The sequence below is a fragment of the Pelophylax lessonae genome (genome assembly GCF_965119305.1).
Source record: "Pelophylax lessonae genome assembly, chromosome: 5".
Classification (NCBI taxonomy): Eukaryota; Metazoa; Chordata; class Amphibia; order Anura; family Ranidae; genus Pelophylax; species Pelophylax lessonae.
The window spans coordinates 412,632,761-412,654,826 of record NC_138772.1 but is presented as its reverse complement, the minus strand read 5'-3'; the positions used below and the strand labels follow the sequence as shown (position 1 = coordinate 412,654,826).

Genomic DNA, 22,066 nt, shown 5'->3' with positions numbered 1-22,066 from the left:
AGTCAGCCAAACTATAAAACTATAAACTGCCCACATATATTCAGTAATTATTGTAATTTTAAAGTGATTTTTTTTTAAATGTAGCAAGGTTACCAGGCCTGTGGCCCGATGTGGGTCTGCCATTAGTACCGGTAGTCTCTCCAGCCCATGTGAGCTGTGACCCTGGGTGTGACAACTGAAGCAGCGACAACTGCGGCATCTTTGTTTGTGGTTTTTATTTGATTTAAAGGGGATGGAAGAAGGGAATGAGTGGGATACTCCTTGAGGCTTGAACTAATTACACGTGGGACTTTCCTCCTGAAAAATGCCCGTTGGTGCTTCCTTGACACCAAGCCGGCGCCAGCCAACGCTCACTAACACTGTAAATATGCTGTAGAACACAGAAGTGCTGAATCCTCGACTATTAGTCCAGAAGATCCAGGAATGAGAACTGTAGAACTCCTGACACTGTTGTGCTGTAGAAGTCACTGAATACTATCCCCCGCTTTGACTAGCTTAAAGCGGTAGTAGACTCTAATAAAAAAAAAAAAAAAAAAAACCCTGCAAGACAAAGGCATTATGAGCTAGTATGCATTGCATACTAGCTCATTATAAATTACTTATTGTAGAACGAAGCCCCGACACGGACCCCCGGACATGAGGGAGCGGACATGATCCCAAGGCGTCTCTTCCGGGTTCGGTGCGCTGTGAGTGGCTGGAGCCGCGATGATGTCACTCCCACGCATGCGCGCGGGAGTAATTTTCCGGCAATTCCCGGCAAGGAACTCGGAAGGTCCGCCGGACCTTCAGAGCGCATGCGCCGCACTCGTCAGCGGCTGCATGCAGTGGTAATATCTCCTAAACCGTGCAGGTTTAGGAGATATTAATTGTACCTACAGGTAAGCCTTATTATAGGCTTACCTGTTGTTAAAAGTCAAAAAAGCGGTATACTACCGCTTTAAGGTAGTATGAAGTAGAACTCTGTATAGCTGTACTTGCAACTGACACACTCTGTACAGTTCAGGGCCCAACCGCAGTTGCCCCCTTTAACTTAAACTCTTCAGGGTCCACTGACTATGTACCCCCTCTGTAGCTTCAGGGTCCTCAACCTAGGTACCCCCTTTACAACTAGCTGGCACTGGATCCCAGAACCTCTTCCGGAGTGGTCCCCTCTAACTTCAGGCAGACCCCCAGGGGCAATCCTCAGTACTCACAACCTGTTTAGGCTTTCCTGGGACTGGACCCCTCTCTCTCTCCGCAGGCTCTCGGCACACCGGATCCCCTCAGCTCACTCAGCACGCTCTGGACACACAGGTGACACCCTGAGACATCCACCTTCCTCAGACAGAAGGAGAGACAGCAACACTCTCCTTCCTGGGACTCTCCACCGCCAAAGACATCGTGTCATGTGCCACCCCCAAACTTATACCCACTCCCAGACTTTGCCACACAATCTGCCTCCTGGGGTAGTTACAAGCCTGGATGTGTCCCCTGATTGGGTTTCCTCCACTGCCCTATGAGAAGCCTCTTACAGGAGCCAGTGGGGAGACTCCCCCTTCAGCAGGCACACCTGGAAACCATGACACCCTAACTTTTAAATCACAGCCCTGCTGTTAGGCAGACAAGGCCCACTATATATTTACCTAGCACCTACCTGTTGGGTGCTACATAAATAACAAACAGGTTTATACCTAGCCTTACCTTACCAATTCCATTACACAAAGCAGACCTGATCCTCTTGTTCTGTGGTCACCGGCACTCCTGGTTCCTCCTGTTCTTAGTGTGCCACCATAGAAAGACACTTCTTATCATGGCACACCTGCAAGCTTGATCCTGAGCCGCACTGCCTGTGTCCATAAGCACAGACTGCACACGAAATGTTATATGGGTGGGGATGAAAAGGTTCACCTTTACCTACCTTTCCTAAAAAACATTCCAGTGCATTGCAGGGTTCTTAATACAACCAAAGGCTGTGCTTCATTTTGCAAATAAATGTTTACTTTCTCAGGTGCTCATATTATCATCCCCCTCTAGTTGTGCAGATGGCAATACATACCCAGCATTGGATGAGCGGCCCCAAAAACTCATGAATAAACACTCCCAGCTTCATTCTCTACCCACGCATGTGCAGTCTGCTCTCTCTCACAGTTAAGTGTGCTGTGAGAGTGAAATGATATTAGCATTTGAAAAAGTAAGCATGTTACTTACAAAATGGAGCACAGCCTTTTAATGTGTTAAGGACACTAATGCACTGGGACATTTTTGGTAAGAGTAAGTAAAGTTGAACTAACCCTTTAAGGTGCCAAAATGTATTTACCTTTAAGTGGTTGTAACCCTAAAATAAACAGGCTCCTGTCCCTTTAATGCACAAGATATAGCACAGTGCTTTTGCCATGTCAATTGTCCCATTCTATGTTGTACAATACCTGGCTGATCCTGCCTGTTCCTGTCTTCCCCTCTGTAAACTGACCGCATTTATCATGGCTGCTGATCTCTGACAGGGTGGTCAGTTTACGTGCCTCCATCACCCAGCTATTTCCTCAGCATCTCTGCATCTTCCCCTTCTTCTGTCCCTGTCTTTTTTATAGTCTGTGAGAGCCGATCTCCTCCCCCTCCCCCTCTCCCTCACCCTGCAGCTGCTCCAGTGCTCGTAAAGTAAAGAAACATGTATTCATTTCTTAATTGATGTGCAGTCACATGACCTTCTCTGCTAGCTTGTGTTCATCAGAGGGACATCTCAGCCCCTCCCACTGTACTCACTTGGGAAGGGACGCAGAGGGAGATCACATGACAGAACAGCAGGGCTCTGCAAAGAAGGTATTTAGCATTAGAATTTTAGGAAAACACACACACACTGTACTGAACAGGGACCTAAAACAGAGAGAAGAATCAAAGTAATTAACACATATGACTTTACAGCTACTTTAACCACTTAAGCCCCGGAAGATTTTACCCCCATTCCGACCAGGGTTTTTTTTTTGCGATTCGGCACTGCGTGACTTTAATGGACAATTGCGCGGTCGTGCGACACTGTACCTAAACGAATTTGACGTCCTTTTTTTCCCACAAACAGAGCTTTCTATTGGTGGTATTTGATCACCTGTGCGATTTTTACTTTTTGCGCTTTAAACAAAATAAGAGCGTCAATTTTGCAAAAATAACAATATTTTTCACATTTTTTTTATATGAAATTCCCAAAAAAGGGAAAGATTTCTGTAATTTTTGGTGTTTTTTTTTAACGCGTAATGGCGGTGATCTGCGATTTTTTTGCGGTACTGCGACATTGCGGCGGACAGATCGGACCCTTGACTGACATTTTTGACACTTTTGGGGTTACCAGTGACATTACTACAGTAATCAGTGCTATATATATGCACTGTTACTGCAAAATGACACTGGCAGGGAAGGGGTTAACTTTATTGGGTAAGGAGGGGTTAAGTGTGTCCCTAGGGGCGTGCTTCTAACTGTGATTGGACATGGCTACTGGTGTAGGAACAGTGATCAACGGTCCTACATAGTAGAACCGTATGATCACTATTCATACACAGGGGAAAATGACAGGCGGCTTGTTTACATTAGCCGCCTGCCTTTCTCCCTTCACATCGGACGATCGCGAGTGACCGGCGGACATCGGGTCCGCCGGTCACACGCACTGACTTCCCAGGGAACGAGCCGGGGCGGGCGGGCGCCCGCTATTGGCTCACAAGCAAGTGACAGGCAAGTGACGTACCCATACGTCACTTTACCTGGCCGGGGCTGACAGCCGCAGTATATGTACTTGCGGTGGTCGGCAACCGGTTAAAGTGGCACTAAACCCACATCATAAAAAACTATCAATAAATGCTGTATTACATGCTGTTCATACTCATGCAGTCACTATGAGATTTGTTTTCTGTATTCTGCAAAAACCTGGTTTATCTTGCTGCTCTCCATCTTCTGTCCATGTCCCCACGTCAGATATGGATTTTGCAGCTGTGGTGGCAACTATGCACATGCTCAGTTTGCAGTAAATTTATATGCTGAGCATTTCCTCCCTATCACATCTGAGCAGCCCATGTGACTATAGAGTCACACATGTGGGTGTATACACAGTGGTAAATGACAGCCCACTCCTCCCTCCTCCTCCATGCCCACTAACCAGCTAAACACAATGGGGACGGGATATTAAATGTAGAAAAATGGAGGCTTCATCTCACTCTTATTCTAAGAAACAGGCTAAAGGGGTGTAACACAGCCTGTGACTGGCAACAATCCACCCACACCATGTTATTGCCAAAAAATTATAAAGATTTGAGTTCAAACATATATTTCTATGACAATTTAAAACAGTTTATTGATACTATTTATGTCTTTTTACTGTCTGTATTCAGAAGGCAGTTTATTTTTATTTTGAGCATCTGAATAGCAGCATAGGACTAGAAGCTCCTCCTGCTTATGTTTCCCTGCAGACAGGCTGGGTAAGAGCTGGGTCATGTGAAAACTGCATATCAATAAGTAAAAACGTACTTAATTTTTTTCTTTTTTTATTAAAATAATTACAGTGCCTTCATCCATATACAGAAATAGAAGGGACAATGAAAATTAAACAGCGTGTGTCTAGTATCACTTTAAAGCAGAACTCCACCCAAAAGGGGAAGTTCTGCTTTAAGGACTCGTCCCCCGCTCCTCTTGCACAATTGGCACTTTTGAGGAGCGGGGGGGAGACCAGGTACCCAATTTTGACAGGTACTTCCGTTCCAAGCGCCGCGGTGCTTGGCAATGGAAGTTCTCCTTCCTCCCTCCCCCCAGCAGTCCCAGAAGACTGCATCCACAAATCCCGGATGCACGCTCGACTGCATGCGCAGTGGGCACCCGGCTGTGAAGCCGCAAGCTGTCACAGCAGATGCCCATAGCGAAGATGCCGGCACCGCCTAGGGAGGACAACGGAGGATAAAGACGGCTGGGGTGAGCTCACCGCTGGACCATGGGACAGGTGAGTGGGTGTTTTTTTTAAAGTCAGCAGTTACACTTTTTGTAGCTGCTGACTTTTATATCCTTTATATGAGGCTGGAGCTCGTCTTTAGGTTCCAGCCCTGATGCAGGCATTTAATTTTCAAAGGTGTTTTTCACACCACACAGTAGTGTTTGAAGTGATTGTACCAGAAATACAACTCCAAAAACAAGACAAGGCACACCAGTAACTTCCTAAAACTTAGTGCTGAGTGGGGGGATTCTACTTGCTATGATCACTAGTTCAGTTCCAGCGCTGTTATTAAAGAATCACTGCAACCCCCCCGCACAGTTATAGACATAGGGCCAAAATATCACCAATAACTAGAGACTAGCTCTAGATGACCTCAGGGAGGAACAGGGGACGCCTTTACGCTTACCCCAGGTTTTTGGGAAAGAACAGTGAGCCATTCTCATAAACAATAATGAGATTCCTGGAGCATTCTGCATGAACCAAGAACATTGAAGCCATGCTTGCAAGAATGTGAAATTTGATTTGAGGCAGTCAGAGTCATAGTGCCTGTCAATTGAAATGGAAAGGTTTTTTTTTATAACAATATTTCATTAGAACAAAATAGCTCACATAGGATATATACCTGGATAGTATATACAGTATAAACCAATACAAAACCTGAAAATCAAGCTGCAGTCTTATAGTAAATGTGCATCACTGCTCCCACTGGCATTGCCTTCCTCTGTCATAGAATTGTTAAATCTCCCTCTCTGTTACTGTTCACCTAGGAATTTAGGTATCCCTTCTCACCCTTCAGTGTCCTTGCACCTCTCTTTGCATTCTCCATAATATAAAATAAATAAAATCCCAACAAGGAGAGCAGAAACCTCTCTTGATGGCCTCATCAGCTTTGCAGACCTCGGAGATCGCATGAATAAAATAACAGAGAAAAATAAGAAACGATCAAGTACTTTACCTTGTCATACAGGTTTTGGAGGAACTAAAGCTGGCCATAGACTATTTTTGTTTGTTATTCAGCCAGTAGACGGAACAACAAAAAAACAACCAGATTCCTCCATCCAAACACAGGAGGTGGATGGAGGAATTTCCCCTGTCAGGACATTGTATTTTGACAGAGGGACTCTCCACTGTCAGAGAACACTACAAACGTTTTTCTAACATTTCCTTTCAACAGAAGTTGATCTAAATGATTGACTTCTGTGGAACACGACTGGCTACATATGAATCGAAATTCGTCCGGATCTTTGTGAAGCGTCTGAATTTCAGCCCTTCTTCAATGGTCAGCTTAACTCATTAAAGTCGGGTATACACATATGCGGCCGCGGGTTTTCTGTCTGGGGTCCGGTGAGTTCCTGTTCACCGATTTGGGTGCAAATTGTTGCCTGAATTTGCACCTGAATCGGACCAGAAGACGCACAGGACCCTTTTTCAATGCATACCACGCCCGCACCAGACCTGTGTGAACCAGCTCCATTGAGAGCCAGTCACACTTGCCTGTCATGTGAATTGGATGCGGGGTAACCCGCATCCAATTCGCATTTGTGTGAACCCAGCCTCAAACAAAGCTTGCAATATTTTTTTTAATTAGTAACAAAAATAATCCTGCAAAATAAGATACTTACCTGCTTCCTACCACGAGTACACATATATGTGGCCTCACAGAAGTAGGTCTTCTTCCTTGAGGCCTCATATATGTGTACATGTATGCGTACACAGAGAGCCCCAGGTTATGTACTAATGATGTGTCATTGTGCAGCCCGAATAGTGAAAAAGATGCAATATATCTTTTTTTTCTTGCTAGAGAATAATGTAATTAAATACAATTATGTATATAAAAAAAATAGTAATAATATTTAAAAAAATAAAGAAAAAATAGGTTCATCAAACTTTGATCTAGGTCAGTGTCCTGATTAGGGTCAAGGTCAGGGCCAAAGTTCAGGTTCAAGAGTAGGGGTCAAAGGTCAGGGTATATTTTCAGTAGGTTAAAAAAAACAAAATGCGCACTCTTGTTTCTGGGCCCTACTACAGGTACAAACAACAAAAAACATACACATATGTGGTATCATTGCGATCATCAAGGGGAGGAGAGTTTGTTTTAGGCTTTTCTTTGGAGGTAGTTTATGGTAATAGCAAGAAATATACAGCTGAATTTAAAAAAAATATTTTACTATTTTCTGCCAATTTTCTTATATCCATTGGATATCTATTATCATTTACTACAAAATGAAAGCCCAATTTGTCCTGAAAAATAAAACAAGGAAGCATTGGCCATGGATACACTAAGTTGTTATGATGATATGTACAGTTTTACTAACACATGTCAAAGTTGCAAAAATGTGTTCAGGCATTAGGATTTGTTTTACCCTCCATCATGAAGTGGTTAAAGTAGTGGTAAACTCTAAAAAAAAAAGTATACATAGGGCTCCACCCATGTAGTGTAAAATATTTTTTTTTTTGTATGCCTTTTGATGCTAAAAAAGATATATTGTTACCATTGTGTGCTAGTTTTCCTTTTTCTTAAAAAAAAAAATAAAAATCAGGACATATCTATAACCATTTATTACCAAATGAAGGTCCAATTTGTCCTGAAAAAAAAACAAAAAAAAACAAGGTATAAAATAATCTAGATACACTAAGCAGGTGTGATAATATGTGCATTCATACTAACTTGGTGACAATTGTATTTTATTTTGTTATTTTTTCCCCAAATATTTTATTGAATTTTCACATTACACATTAAGAAAAAATTGTATTTTAGCATACTTCTTTAAAATGAGGACATTCAAATGATGTATTATCACCATTTATTTCATACACACAGTTAGGTTAATAGGTTAATGTCTAATGGTGTGAATACACGATTAGAATATCGCCCGATCATTCGACCACCGACTTTTGAAAACATATTTGTCGGTCGAAAACGTTGCCAACATATACGGTCCGAATATCGCCCGACCGTTGCCCGCCGACCATCGAAACAGTGTTCGTCGGTCGAAAACGTTGCCAAGAACGTATACAGATTTAAAGTGAACGACCTCAACACCAACGTTTAGAATATCGTTCTTTCGCAAACGAGACGACAGAATTTTTCGTGTTTTTCAAACGGTATTATTCGTTCACAATATCGATATCGCTCATTGATGGCTGGGCATTAACGAGTAGAATATCGGCCGATCGCTCGCTGAACGGAAATTTTCGACCGCTTTTCTTATCGTGTATTCCAGCCATAAATGTGAGAGAACATCACTGTTTTTCTAGTCTAGCAAAACCTAAACCTTTAGTACTTCATCCCTTGAGTTACTGTGTTAAAAAAGTTACTGTTTAAGTTCAATTAATACATCAGCAATTGAATCTAATTACAAGTTACTCATGCGGTGGGACATGGTCCTGCGGTATTTGGCAAAATGTATCCCAAATGCCTCTTATCTTCGCTCCAGGGAATGTGTCAGACCCAGGGCACACATCTACATATTTGATGGGAATGTCCCAAAATTAGAAGGTACTGGACTGGTGTATCAGTTAGCTTACACACTCCTGGAAAGAGGTCTCCCTAAAAAAAACACAAGAAGCTTAAAAAATGTAAAAAGCTTAAACCCAGAAACCTTTCTAGAACATGGGGGCCGTCTACTCCCACAATAGCCCAAGTGAAACAAAAAATAAATTGTTTTCTTCTTAATGAAAATTTAGCAGCGACCCTGAAAGTATAACTAAAGCAAACATTTTTTTTAGTTTTGGATAGAGGGGAGATGGATTAGAACACATGTCAGTTTTTATTTCTGTCTGTGCCCCCATTAAGGAGATTCCTCCTCTCTATTTGTCCTGTTCACCATTATCATTGAAAATTAAAGTAAAAATTAAATCCCAAATTTTGGGTTGTTCCCAGAAAAGTAATAGAGGGGATAATCTCCCCATGGGGACACTAGTTCTGGTGTGCTGGGGGTCCCCTAGGAATTCCTTTAGTTTTTAGGGATTTCCTCTCACTTGTTTGGATATGGGACAGGAAGTGAAGAAATATCTCCACAATGGGACACAGATGGTGAAAAAAAAAATCTGACAGGGCCAGGGTTATAATCTCGCCTTCTAAAATGAAAAAAAGAAAAGTTTTGTTCTACTTTAAGAGTTCCATTTCTAAGTTCAAACAGATCTGGATGCCTTGGATCAACTTCCTCTTCTATCTAAGTAAGGCTGGCCATAGACAGAGCAATTTTATTTCCTGCAAAATCACTTGTCTTCTCCCTGTGGGGGGGCGAGGGAAGCCCTCCCCGCTGGGCAAATGCAGTGATTATTGCTAGCGGCTATAACAGCCACTAGCAATAGTCCTATGCAAAATCCGACAAGCTGGTTGTACCCAAATCAATCGATCATTCAATGTGGGTACATTCAGCCTGCCCATACATGGTTTGAATCTCTTCAGGTCCCTGCTAAACCAGCTAGGATTCAAACTGTCTATGCCTGGCTTAACGTTTGTTTCTCACTGTCATTCTCCTCTTTACAATAAACAGTGAGGTGCAAGACCCAACCCTTCCCCTCTCCCCATCCTTTGCTAAGCTAAGAACCACGGAGACTTTGTGAACTGAGTCCCTAGGTTTAGGGTAAATCTGAGTAGGTTTAGATGGTCAATTAAAACTACCCCAGCTACCCAGGGGACAACTTTATGGCAGTTATCTGTGAGATGATTGTACTCTCAAATGTCATTTTCTGCATTGCCTCCTTATATGCCTTCTGGGGTGTGGTCAGTACACATTCTGTGTACAGAACACCTCCAGGTAGCCATATTGAATTGCATTTTCAGAAAATTACAACAGCTGTAGAATGAAAAGGAAAGGTCATTTTTAAAAACATTCAATTACAATATGATTTGTATCGCAATTGTATACGCGGCTATATTGTTTTTGTTTCTTTTTTTAGCTGATTTTTTTTCCCCATGAAAGTGGAGTTACCCTTTAAAGAAGCATAGCTCTTTTTTTGCTCTGTAGTGATAGCGCTATCATGCTGAACACAAACACAGGGGGTTGTTTGTGCTGGATTCAAATGATTAATGTGAGCTTGGAGGTCTGATTAGACATTCTGAAGATTCAGGGGCAATAACAGAAAACATCTAAAAAAATGCTCTAAGCTACAAAGCACAGCTACCATGTTACAACGATTTACTTGATGTATAGCACCTATTTCCTTCCTGTGCAAAACAAAACCTGCTATTTCTGTATATCGGAGAAGGAGAAAAACTTTGGGTATTACTTGCCTGGCTTTTATTTATCAAGTGGTGAGGAAATTCTGCAGGCAGGGTAAAGGCTTGTCAATTGCGTGGATATCTTGTTAGCCTTGCTGGTAAAACAGATTTTTATAGTACTGCCAGTGTACAGCAATTTCTATCTCTCTGGATCCTCTATGCTTTCTATTTTCTGGTTATAGTTTTCTTGGGTTTAAGTTATTTTCCATGCTACGGAAATTCTGAGGACACGTTCATCGTGTCTTTATGATACAAACATAGCGATTGTTAGCATAACCCGTACTAACAAAAATTTCAATATGTCCTAAAACCAAAATCCCCGCATATATAAAATACACACATGAATACAGATCTGTATTTATTAATACAGCATTGAATGTGTTTTTTTTTTTTTTTTTAAGTACCTGAATTCGCCTTGATATCAGCCTTGTGTGGTCCCTTTGCATGAGAGCTCAGACTGAGAGAGGGAGAAGCAGCACAAGGAACCATTCAGCTGGGCATGCAAGGAGCATGTTAACCACTTCTGGACTGGAAGGATTTGCCCCCTAATGACCAGGCCACTTTTTGTGATTCGGCACTGCGTTACTTTAACAGACAATTGCGCAGGCGTGCGACACTGTGCCCCAATAAAATTGATGTACTTTTTTTCCCACAAATAGAGCTTTCTTTTGGTGGTATTTGATCAACTCTCCGATTTTTATTTTGTTGCACTATAAACAAAAAAAAGAGAAACAATTCTAAAAAAAAAAAAAAAAAAAAATGATTTTCACATTCTGCTGTATAACTATATAACACCCCCCCCCCCCCCCCCCCAATGTAAAAATCTAATTTTTTCATCCTTTTGGGCCAATTTGTATTCTGTTACATATTTTTGCTATAAAAAATCCCATTAAGCGTATTTTGATTGGTTTGCGCAAAAGCAATCGCGTCTACAAACTAGGTGTAGTACTGCCCCCCTTGGGAGCTGCTGAGTGTGGATTCCCCTGGGTTACCAATAGCAACAGTTTGTAAAATCTTATTGCTTTGTACTTGGCTCAGTCAATGAACAGTCCAGGGGATTTGTTTTTTTTTTTTGTGTTTTATTTAGTATTGCAATGGGAGAAGGGATGAGTGGGATACTCCAACTTGACAACTATGCACAAATCTTGAGGACTTCTAACTGGATTGAGTGCGGCATGTCTTTGGAGTGTGGGATGGAATAGGCAACTATAGGCAAAACCTTTTTTCTAATTTATGGATAGCATCAGGGAGGGTTATAACCCCTGTCAGATTTTTTTTTGGCCATCCGTGTCTCATTTGGGAGATTTCCCTTCACTTCCTGTCCCATAGCCAAACAGGAAGTAAGAGGAACTCTCTGCAAATTAAGAGAATTTCTTGGGTCCCCCAGGTCGCCAGGACTAGTGTCCCCATTGGAGGATGTCCCCTCTATAACTTTTCTGGGGACAACTCAAAATTTCAAATTTTCTCTTACTTTCAATGATTATGGTAAACAGGTCAAATGGAGAGGGTGCAGACAGCAATAAAAGCTGAAAGGCATCCTAACCCCTTTCCACTCTATCCAAAACTAAAAAAAAGTTTTGCCTTCAGTTATACTATAAAGAAAGAAAACGAATGCAGCCATCACATCTAAGAATTGGTAAGTTACAACAATACAGTAAATGCACAGCGGCTAAATGGTCAGCACTTCCACCTAGCAGCACTTGGTTTGTTAGTTTGATTCCAAGCCACAGCACTATCGGGCTGAAGTTTGCATGTTCTCACTGTGCCTGTGTGGTTTTCCTCCTTGTACTCTGGTTCCCTCCCACACTCCAAGGACATGCTGATTCTGGTCTAAGTTGGCACTAGTATGTGTACAGGTACTTCTCATAAAATTTGAATATCATCAAAAAATTAATTTATTTTAATAATGAAATTCAAAAAGTGAAACTCATATAGTATATAGATTTATTACACACAGAGTGATATATTTCAAACATTTCTTTCTTCTAGTTTTAATGATTATGGCTTACAGCTAGTGAAAATCCAAAATTCAGTATCTCAGAAAATTTGAATATTGTGAAAAAGTTCAATATTGTAGACTCATTGTGTCACACTCTAATCAGCTAATTAACTCAAAGCAAAGGTAAAAGTACAGGGTGTAAAGGTTTCCCAAGCCTTTAAATGGCCCCTCAGTCTGGTTCAGTAAAGCCCCGTACACACGAGTAGAAATTCGGCCGGGAAATTTTGTCCGACAACCGATCTGCCGATTTTCGGCTTGTTAGTATGGTGCTTCCGACAACCGACTCCGACTTTTTGGCCGAAAAAATCCTGGTGTGCAGGCTATATATTTTTTGTCGACCGTCAAAACACGTCCGATTTTCATCTCATTAGTACAGATTTCGATGGGGAAAAATCTTATGAGCAAGACTAGGCATGCTCAGAGATGAAAGAACACAAAGAAAGCAATCCAACACATGACATCACTTCTGAAGTAGAATTCTGTCGTGCGGGAAAATTCGTGTGCAGTCTAGAGCACATTCCAACCAACAGGCACGCACTCTGGACAAAAGACGGACGACCGGTCGGCGGAAATTCGTTGCGTGTGTACGAGGCTTAAGGTATGCAATCATGGGGAAGTCTGTTGACTTGACAGTTGTCCAGAAGACAGTCATTGACACCCTCCACCTGAAGAGTAAGTCACAAGAGGTAATTACTAAAGAAGCTGACTGTTCACAGAATCCTGTATCTAGGCATGTTAATGGAATGTTGAGTGGAAGGAAAAAGTGTGGTAGAAAAGGTGCACAAACAACAGGGATAAACGCAGCCTTAAGAGGATTGTGAAGAAAAGGCCATTCAAGAATTTGGGGGAGATTCACAAGGAGTGGACTTTGGCTTGCGTCAGTGCTTCAAGAGCCACTAAACACAGACATATCCAGGGCTACAACTTGTGCCAAGCCACTCCTGAACCAGAGACAATGTCAGAAGCATCTTACCTGGGCTAAGGAGAAAAAGGACTGGACTGTTGCTCAGTGGTCCAAAGTCCTCTTTTCAGGTGAAAGTGAATTATGCATTTCATTTGGAAAGCAAGGTCCCAGAGTCTGGAGGAAGGATGGAGAGGCACAGAATCCAAGTTGCATGAGGTCCAGTGTGAAATTTCCACTGTCAATGATGATTTGGGGAGCCATGTCATCTGCTGGTGTTGGGCCACTGTGTTGATCAAGTCCAAAGTCAGCGCAGCCATCTACCAGGAAATTCTAGAGGACTTCATGCTTCCCTCTGCTGACCAGCTTTATGGAGATGCTGATTTTATTTTCCAGCAGGACTTGGCACCTGCCCACACTGCAAACAGTAGCAATACCTGGTTTAATGATCATGGTATCAATGTGCTTGATTGGCCAGCAAACTTGCCTGACCTAAACCCCATAGAGAATCTGTGGGGTATTGTCAAGAGGAAGATGCGAGACACCAGACCCAGCAATGCAAACGAGCTGAAGGCCGCTATCAAAGCAGCCTTGGCTTCCATAACTCCTCAGCGGTGCCACACACTGATCGCCACCATGCCACGGAGCATTCATGGAGTAATTCATGCAAAAGGAGTCCCAACCAAGTATTAAGTGCATACTATACCGTATATGGACATACCTATCAGTAAGCCAACATTTCTTTATTAAAAATCCTTTTCTTATATTGGTCTTTTGTAATATTCTAATTTTCTGAGATACACATTTTAGGTTTTCATTAGCTGTGAGCAATATTCATTAAAATTAAAGAAAGAAATGCTTGAAATATATCACTCTGCGTGTAATGAATCTATATAATGTGTGAGTTTCGAACTTTGAATTTAATTACTGAAATAAAGCAACTTTTTGATGATATTGACATTTTTTGAGATGCACCTGTATAAATGAATGTGAGTTAGGGACCTTAAGCTCCTTGAGGGCAGGGACTGATGTGAAAATAGTGCTGTGTAAATTGACTGCACTATATAAGAACCTGTAATAAATAAATGTGTGCTTTTGGGTTTAATATCCCTTTAAGTAAATTAAGGCTATTCAAAAGCTGGACTTGCTGGAAAAATCCCGGGTTCTCTCATTTATGTCATCTAGTTGGGTCAGTGAATCAGAACCAGTATGCTGCAAGTTAAGTTGAGACTTCCATACTAAATGTTCATTCCAGGTCACCAATTCCTGAAATAGTGAAGGTAGGATGAGGATGACAGGCTTGTAGCTTGCCCTGTCGAAAACTAGTCAGTAGTGGCAGTCTCCATATATCTGTCTTGATATGTTCTTGTAACTCAAGTCAATAAAAAAAGGACAGTTGGAAGACCATTGTAATAAAAAAGAACTTATAGCTTTGTTACAGAAACCTGCAAATAAGACTGGCCAGATTTGTCCTAATTGCTTGCACTGCACCCTATCAAATGAATGACTTGGGGTATGGTGCGATATAAAAATTTGCCTCATGAGTGATTAAAGTGGAACTGATTTTAGATTTTAAAAGAGACTACTGTGCTGTGCTTGGATGCATTCAACAAAATGTTTTTAAATAGGCAGTAGACCTAAGTTTTCTGCTGTGGGGAGGTTTGCCTTATGTATTTATGATCCCATTTTTACTACACACATAAAATATGCCAAACTTTACAAAGAAGAAATGTGCCTATAAACATTCCAGATATAGATTAAAAAGGGTTGATGTGTACCTAGATTAAATGGTGCTTGTGTGGGCCTTCCCTAACTCTTCTATCTAGTCACCATTCACTCCAACTTTACAATAAATGCTCTGGCACCTACAGAGTTGTCGCACTTTCAGATAACCCTCAAGTTGAGGTGGATGTGCTAAACAATCAGATAAGGCAGAAGTTGGCATTACCACCATGTATATCTACATATGAATAATATCAAGTCACCCAAGATTAACCCAGTGTGCAAGCCCTATCTTTGTGTCAGTGACCAGCTTAGGACTTCCCCTGATATTACTTTTTTTTTTTTTTTTTTTGTGTCCTTTTTTATTATGTAGGTTCATATTTTGTCCTGCAAACTTATGGAAAAGTAAGGCCCCTTTCACATGGACAGTTTGCTGCAGCTGTCGAATCCCTGCGACAAGAATCCACAGATTCTTGCTGTTGGAAGGACCTGGTTATGCCATCAGCAGCGGCTGCTCAGCCCATTAACGCCTTGGCGCCAGCGCCTCCTGGCCCTTTAAAGTGCTTCAGATGCCAGGAGGCGGGGTTTATGATCATGTGACCACAGTGTTTGGCTGTCACAAGGATCACATGATTAGAAAGCTTTCCATTATCCGCCAGTAAGTGTGCCAGGAGCGCGCATCACGCACGCTCTCTGCACAGCTGTTTTTGCAATATTGCACGCAAATATGCGGCGGCTCGCTCACCATCAAGGCCCACCTGCCAAGAGGCCGCATATTTGAGTGCTGTCAGCATCAAGAGGTTAAACTAATAGAAGGTTGGCAGCTGCTGATCGCATGTAGCCACACACAGTGCGCTTAGCTGCAGTCAAGGACAGAAGTCCCTGCCTGGATGCAGCTGATTGCGTCCAAACCCAGACTTCGGTCCCGACCGCAGCTAATCACTCTGAGTGTGGCTACATATGGTCAGCCACTGCTGATTGCCTAACCTGGCCATTCCAGCAGCAAGAATCCGCAGATTCTTGTAGCAGGAATCCAGCGGCACCAACAAACCGACCATGTGAATAGCCTACTCCTCCAATCTGCTGTTTATACTTATCTTCCACAAATGCAAAGTGGATAAAAGCCATATGCAAGCTCCCAGTTCAGTGGGTTGGAGCTTACACAAGGCTAAGTACCAAGTGACAGCACTTGAGCCTGGTAGATGGTCCCTCAGGCACCCAATGTTGTTCTGTGGAAGGAAGAGGAAATGAAGATAGTTAAGTATTAGCAGCAGGGGATGGGTACTAATAAAGTGTTACTAAACCTAGGACCATGCATTTACCATATCTGGTCTCCCACAGTACACAGAACATGGAAATGCAATTATTTTAGTAAATATAAACTACTAAATACCTTTTCTAATCAGCAGTATATAGCAGATTTGTGACTTCTATCAGTGTCTGGGTATAGTTTGTAGGAGGAGTTTTCATTCTACTCTGACTGTTCTGTGAGGCTGCAGGGCTCCTGACCATCTGCCTGGACAGAGCTGATTGGCCTGGTGCTGATAGCATGCACCCTCCCAAGAAAAAAAAGAACTCTCTAGCAATACACACCAAACTGAGCATGTGCAGAGTGACTCCAAAAGCTCTGTCTTATCTGGATGGTAAAAAGGCTCAAACAGCCTTTTTACACAATGCGCGGAATTAACCCCTTAGGTTTCACAGTGAGCACATCAAGCATGTTTTACTGCATATTCAGACTGATTTTTACTGTTGTGGGTTTAGTAACAATTTAAGTGAACCTGATACTTACATTTCTCAAATTTTAGGATGACCCCCCACTTTGAGATAATGTGTCATGTTAGTCTACTGTCATATTTATGCAGTATGGTTACATCGTTTATTATTATTATCTTTTCCTGTGTCCCACACTGGCCCGGGAGACTGCCTCTGGGCATTGTCATCCTTGGATGGAAGGTGCTGTTGCCCACGATCGATCACCCACCAATCGTACTTTATATATGATAAAAAATTGGGCCATATATTCCCTCCCCTTTTTGTTCTTTTTCTTTTTTCTGCATAAGATGTTTGGATTTGTTTACAATAATGGTATGATGTATGAGTTATGAGTTATTCTTTGTTGGATCACTACATGTAATTGCATATTCTCCTTCCAGATTAATTCCCCCTGCAACCAATACTCCTGATGAAGTGGAAGCCCCGCAAAACATTTTGAGTAAGGCCCCTTCCACACTTGGAGTCCATCGGCAGACCCTGTTTTTCTCAGCGAGATCGATCCGCCCATCCCCCGCTGAGCAGGGGGATGGCAGCTCTGTCTCCTGGCTGTGTGTGGAGATGGAGCTGTCAGGTCCCCGCTTTTCTCTATGGGGGAATTGGATGAGAATGGACCTGTCCATTTCCATCCGATCCCATCCACCAGACGGATAGAAAATAGGGTTTCCATCCGTCCAGATTTGACGGACAGGATCGGATCGGATCGGATGTCAGCGGACATGTCTCCGCTGACATCCGATGCCCCATAGAGATGCATGGGGCATCCGTTCAGATCGCCTGAAAAACTGGCAGGTGGATCTGAATGGTCTGCAAGTGTGAAAGGGGCCTAAGATTGGAGAAATTCAAAACGACTCCCATGTATGGGGAGCTTTATGAACATCCAATCTGCATTAGAGGTTTCTCTCTTTCAGTCAATGAATGTTTTGATACAATTCACTTTATGGCCTAGGTGCCTTTAGCTATGTGATTTATTGTATATGTTTTCCCTCCATATGGGTGACTGTTTTTAATAATTGTGGATACAATAAAATTTATATATTTTTTATTATGATTGTTTTGTAAGTTTGTGTGGTGCCATGAAAGTCCTTAGTGCCTCAAACCACGTTTCCAAATCACATTTACATTCCTAAAAGAACAAAGTTTGGGTGAATTGAAAAAAAAAACATGCAGAAACAACTTCTAAAGCAAGTAAAAACCCCTAATACAAAGCAAATTAGGCCTAAAGGTAAGTTTCAATAAACTTAGCGAATATGATGAAAATTCACTTTGCAAACAATAGCTAATAATATGCAAGTGAAAAAAAGCATCACCTCATTCACGAAGCTAAGAGAAAATTCCATTGTAAGGTGAATGGCCTGTACAATTTGCAAGCGCACAATTTGTAAACATTGCGTAGTGTGTGGCCTGCACAATTTAGCAGCTAATTAATCTAGTCACACAAATATATGTACAGAAGGAGAGTGTCATCAGAACTTTGTCTCCTGTCTCTGCATATAACCTTTATCATTTCTCAAGGTTCTGTGGGTGTAAAAGGACTTATAATAATGATTTGACTAATATGATTTTTGATGTGTAACTTTAATGCCTAACCTTATCACAACTGCAGGGCATTTCATGAGTGCTCAGCTGTAGAGAGCAATGATTTATAGGGATAATAGGAGAAAAAAAATGCAATCCTGGATGGAACCTTAAACAAATGGCAAAAGAGGAGCTTATTTTTCTTTTTTTTCAGAAAGTGATGTGCAGTCTTTTATGAGCACTTTCCTGCTCTGCTCTTACCTCAAACTTATTGTGACATGATTATGGGCAGATGCAAGACCCATTAAAACAGATTACAGCTGGGCGCCAGCATGCTTGAGATATGACAAGGTTCATTTTTCTTCTTTCCTGTTTCGGGTGAAGAATTCGATCCAACAAGAAGATGTTGTTATTAGTCGGAGGACTGCCTCCTGGACCAGACAGATTGCCCAGCAACTTGGTTCAATACTATGATGATGAAAAGAAGACATGGAAAATACTCACAAGTAAGTAAAATAGAAATTAGTCCATGTCTATTTTTTGTGTGGTTTACAATTTTATTGTCATTGAACTCTACTAGAAACCTTGTATTTCAGCTAGTAACAAAATCCCTGGGGAAAAAAAAAAAAAAAAAAGTCTATATGAGACGCAAAGGGGTTGATTTACTAAAACTGGAGAGTGCAAAATCTGGTGCAGCTCTACATGGAAACCAATCAGCTTGTTCAAATAAGCTTTGACAAAAAAGAAAAAAAAACTGGAAGCTGATTGGTTCCTATGCAGAGCTGCACCAAATTTGGCATGCTCCAGCTTTAGCAAATCAACCCCATAACATGTTTAGATAGCGACAGCAATAAAAACCTGACATGGTTTCTATTGATTCCTTTACTCCCTCCCTCTCTCTTTCTAAAATGTAAAAAAAATGTTTTTATTTTACGTACACTCTATACAGTATATAGTACTTTTGTACATATTTTCTTGTTTCATTATGATTGCCTTCGAAAAAATGATTGCATATGTATATTACATATAAAAATAATGAATATTATATAATCTTCTGTACTACCAGTGGAATTTAAGGCTTTCCCTGTCTTCGTAGCAAGTTTTTTGTAAAAGCCTGTTGTTTACAGAGCTGAATAGCTGAATTTGAAAGTTACAAACACTAGTGAATGAATTAGAGGAGCCATTCATTTCTTATTGGATGGATCTGCACAAGGTTTCAATTAAGCAAAGTGAGTCTCAAGCAGGGCTGCTGTTAGAAATTGCGGAGCCCCGTACAGACTACCTGGCAGGGCCCCCCCCCCCCCCCAAGAAAATATTAAAGATATATTTAGCTAAAATGACAACAAAATCACTATTATCAGACACAAATATAACATAACCCGCATAATTCCTGCTAAATGTAAAAACAAAAATATGTTAAATAAAAAAGAAGATGAGATGAGAAAAATATACAGGCTGGGCAGTTGGAGCTCAGTGATCAGAGAGACAGAGAGAGAGAAACAAAGTTACAATTTACAAATAAACTCCTGAGCAGAGATAAGTGCTGGAAGGGGGGGCCCACACAAGGGAGGGGGATTAGTGAGGGACGACTGTCTCTTTCTCAACAGATAAAAGCTGATGGCAGGGACAGGGACAGATCAGATTCAGGTGCTGGAGGAAGATTTCTGTATTTGTTGTCCATCACTAATCCCCCTCTCTGTGTGGGCCCCCCTGTGTGCTCGGGCCCCCTACAAGAGGGCTCATGGTCCCCCCCTATCAGCGGCCCTGGTCTCAAGGCTAGCAGCTACTGCTGAGCTGTCTTTATAGCTAACCCATATTGCTTTTAAAATCTGTTTACTTGTATTAAGTGTTTATTTGAAAAACATTACTTACAAAATATAAAATAAATTTACCCCAAATTATTTAGGCTACATTCACACGGGCGACTAGCATCGGTATGAATGACAGTGGCAGGAATCTGCCGATTATTGCAGCTGTTTGGGCCACCTGTGAGTCGCTAGCTGTGGCCGCCGAGCCCTGTACATTTTAATAGCAGGTAGACAATGGTCATAGCTATCTCTGCCTGTCTGGAGGGCCAGCGATTACCTGTGTGTCCAGCGGTGATCATCGCAGGTAATTGTTGGCCCTGCAGACAGCTACAGATATCTCTAGCCACCACTGACCAGTCATTAATATATACAGGGCTTGGTGGACACAGTTAGTTGCTCACATTTGGCTGAATCAGCTGCAGGAATCAGATGATATGTTGTTATTGGTTACTGCATTTCGCTCCCTGAACCGCTTAGCATATGGGTCTGTTGTTATGATGGTGTTCCATGTGATACATGTACAGAAGGTAAATGACTGGGACCCATGTGTGGTCTTCCCCCCTGTAGTATGCTATAACTGAACAGGTCTGAGTCAAGACCAGAAACTCTTACCATAAACCTGTAGAATTTTCCTTCATGTGCTTCATGTGTCAGTTATGGTGATTCATTTGTTGGGCTCATGGGTTCCACTGATTTCCGCTGGTCCTACAGCAGGACACAAAATTGAGGCAAGAAAAGGAGCCCAGGCCTGTGTACCGGGGAGACACAAAATCAGGCTGCTCAGAGTGGAGCTGTGAGAGCAACAATTTAGATATACTGCAGTCTAGTGGATCATTATTTTCTTAAATTTGGTCAACAGTTTGTACATAAGTAAAGAGATTTTGATAAGTAAAACAGCCGGTCACCGTCAACCAGAGGCGTAACTAGAACCTTCAGGGCCCCGGTGCAAAAAAACATGAAGGGCCCCCCGGACCCCTGGCCGGGGCCCTTCCCTTCAAGCCTGGGGCTCTTTCCACTGCTCTTTGGACCCTTTACTCTCGTTGCGTGGCCCTTTATTACGGTCCCGCAGCGGGACCCTTTCACAAGTCCTGCAAAGACAGCAGAACACAAGTGAACTGGATGGGAGGAGTGGTAGGGGCAGCATACAGAATCTCCTCCTTTTTCCCATTTTACCGGAGGAAAAAGGAGGACAGTGATTTCTCTACATGCTGCCCCCACTGCCCCTCCTATCCAGGTGTACAGGGGAGCCACGCAGGCCCCCTGGAGCATGGGGCCCGGTTGCAATTTTACCCCCTGCAACCCCTATAGTTACGCCCCTGCCGTCACCTCCTGGCCCCCAGCCTGCGAATGGACAGTGAAAGAGCAGCAACAGACAGACAGGAGTCATTCTGTACTTCTCCTGTCAGTATATACCATGTTAGCACATGTGAATGCACTGCCACTTCTTCTCTCAGTGCTACTATAAACTGGATTACAAAAGCCAGAAATCAATTCAAATTCAGATGGTAGAGCTGGTAATTGATGTGTAAGAGGACTATCCTTTCCAGGCTAAAGCAGAGAGAGAGAGCAGAGTGGACAGCTGATTATATTAGAAATAGCAATGTTGAAGCCACTTTATGATCTAAGGCGTCAAAAAAACCTCATGAATGCATCACCTGAGGGGAGCACCTGGTGATCTTGGAGAAGTTCACAGTTTTTTCCCAATCAAAACCAGCACGTGGGTAATGTAGATAGAAGATTTGTTCATATAGACTTTTTATGGAACTGATTGATATAAGTTGCTATCGCTGTTTCACTTAAAGCTGATGTTCAGGTTTGTGTTCACATTAAATAGTTTGTTTGGCCTAAGCTGGCCCAAACAAAATTTTTCCTTTACTAACATGTGCATCCACTAGGCGCACTGTGTAAATTGTATGTACCCTTAGCTACATACAGTATACAGCACTGTGTTCCAGGTGTGGGATGAAACCTTCCTGTCTCACACCTGGAACAAAATAGTGTTGGGCTGAGCCACACTAAGTCATTCATAGGCAGCTTTGTATTACATAAATAAATACAAGGCTTCCTCTGGAGTCAGAGCTCCAACTTGGCTAACCAGAGGAACCTTTCTATTCATTGACAGAACACAAAGCTTCCTATAAATGGCTGATCGCTGCTCAGAGCGATGCTGTTT

The 22,066-nt window shown here is 42.1% G+C and overlaps 1 protein-coding gene across 1 annotated transcript in view; it reads left to right on the top strand.

Moving 5' to 3' along the window:
* The window catches only part of KLHL14 (kelch like family member 14), a 125,343-nt gene that overhangs the window by 16,897 nt on the left and 86,380 nt on the right, over positions 1 to 22,066 (top strand). The window contains exon 3 of the mRNA XM_082258522.1: positions 18,470 to 18,591. Coding sequence (XP_082114648.1) covers positions 18,470 to 18,591 — 122 coding nt within the window. The remainder of the gene's footprint in view (positions 1 to 18,469; positions 18,592 to 22,066) is intronic.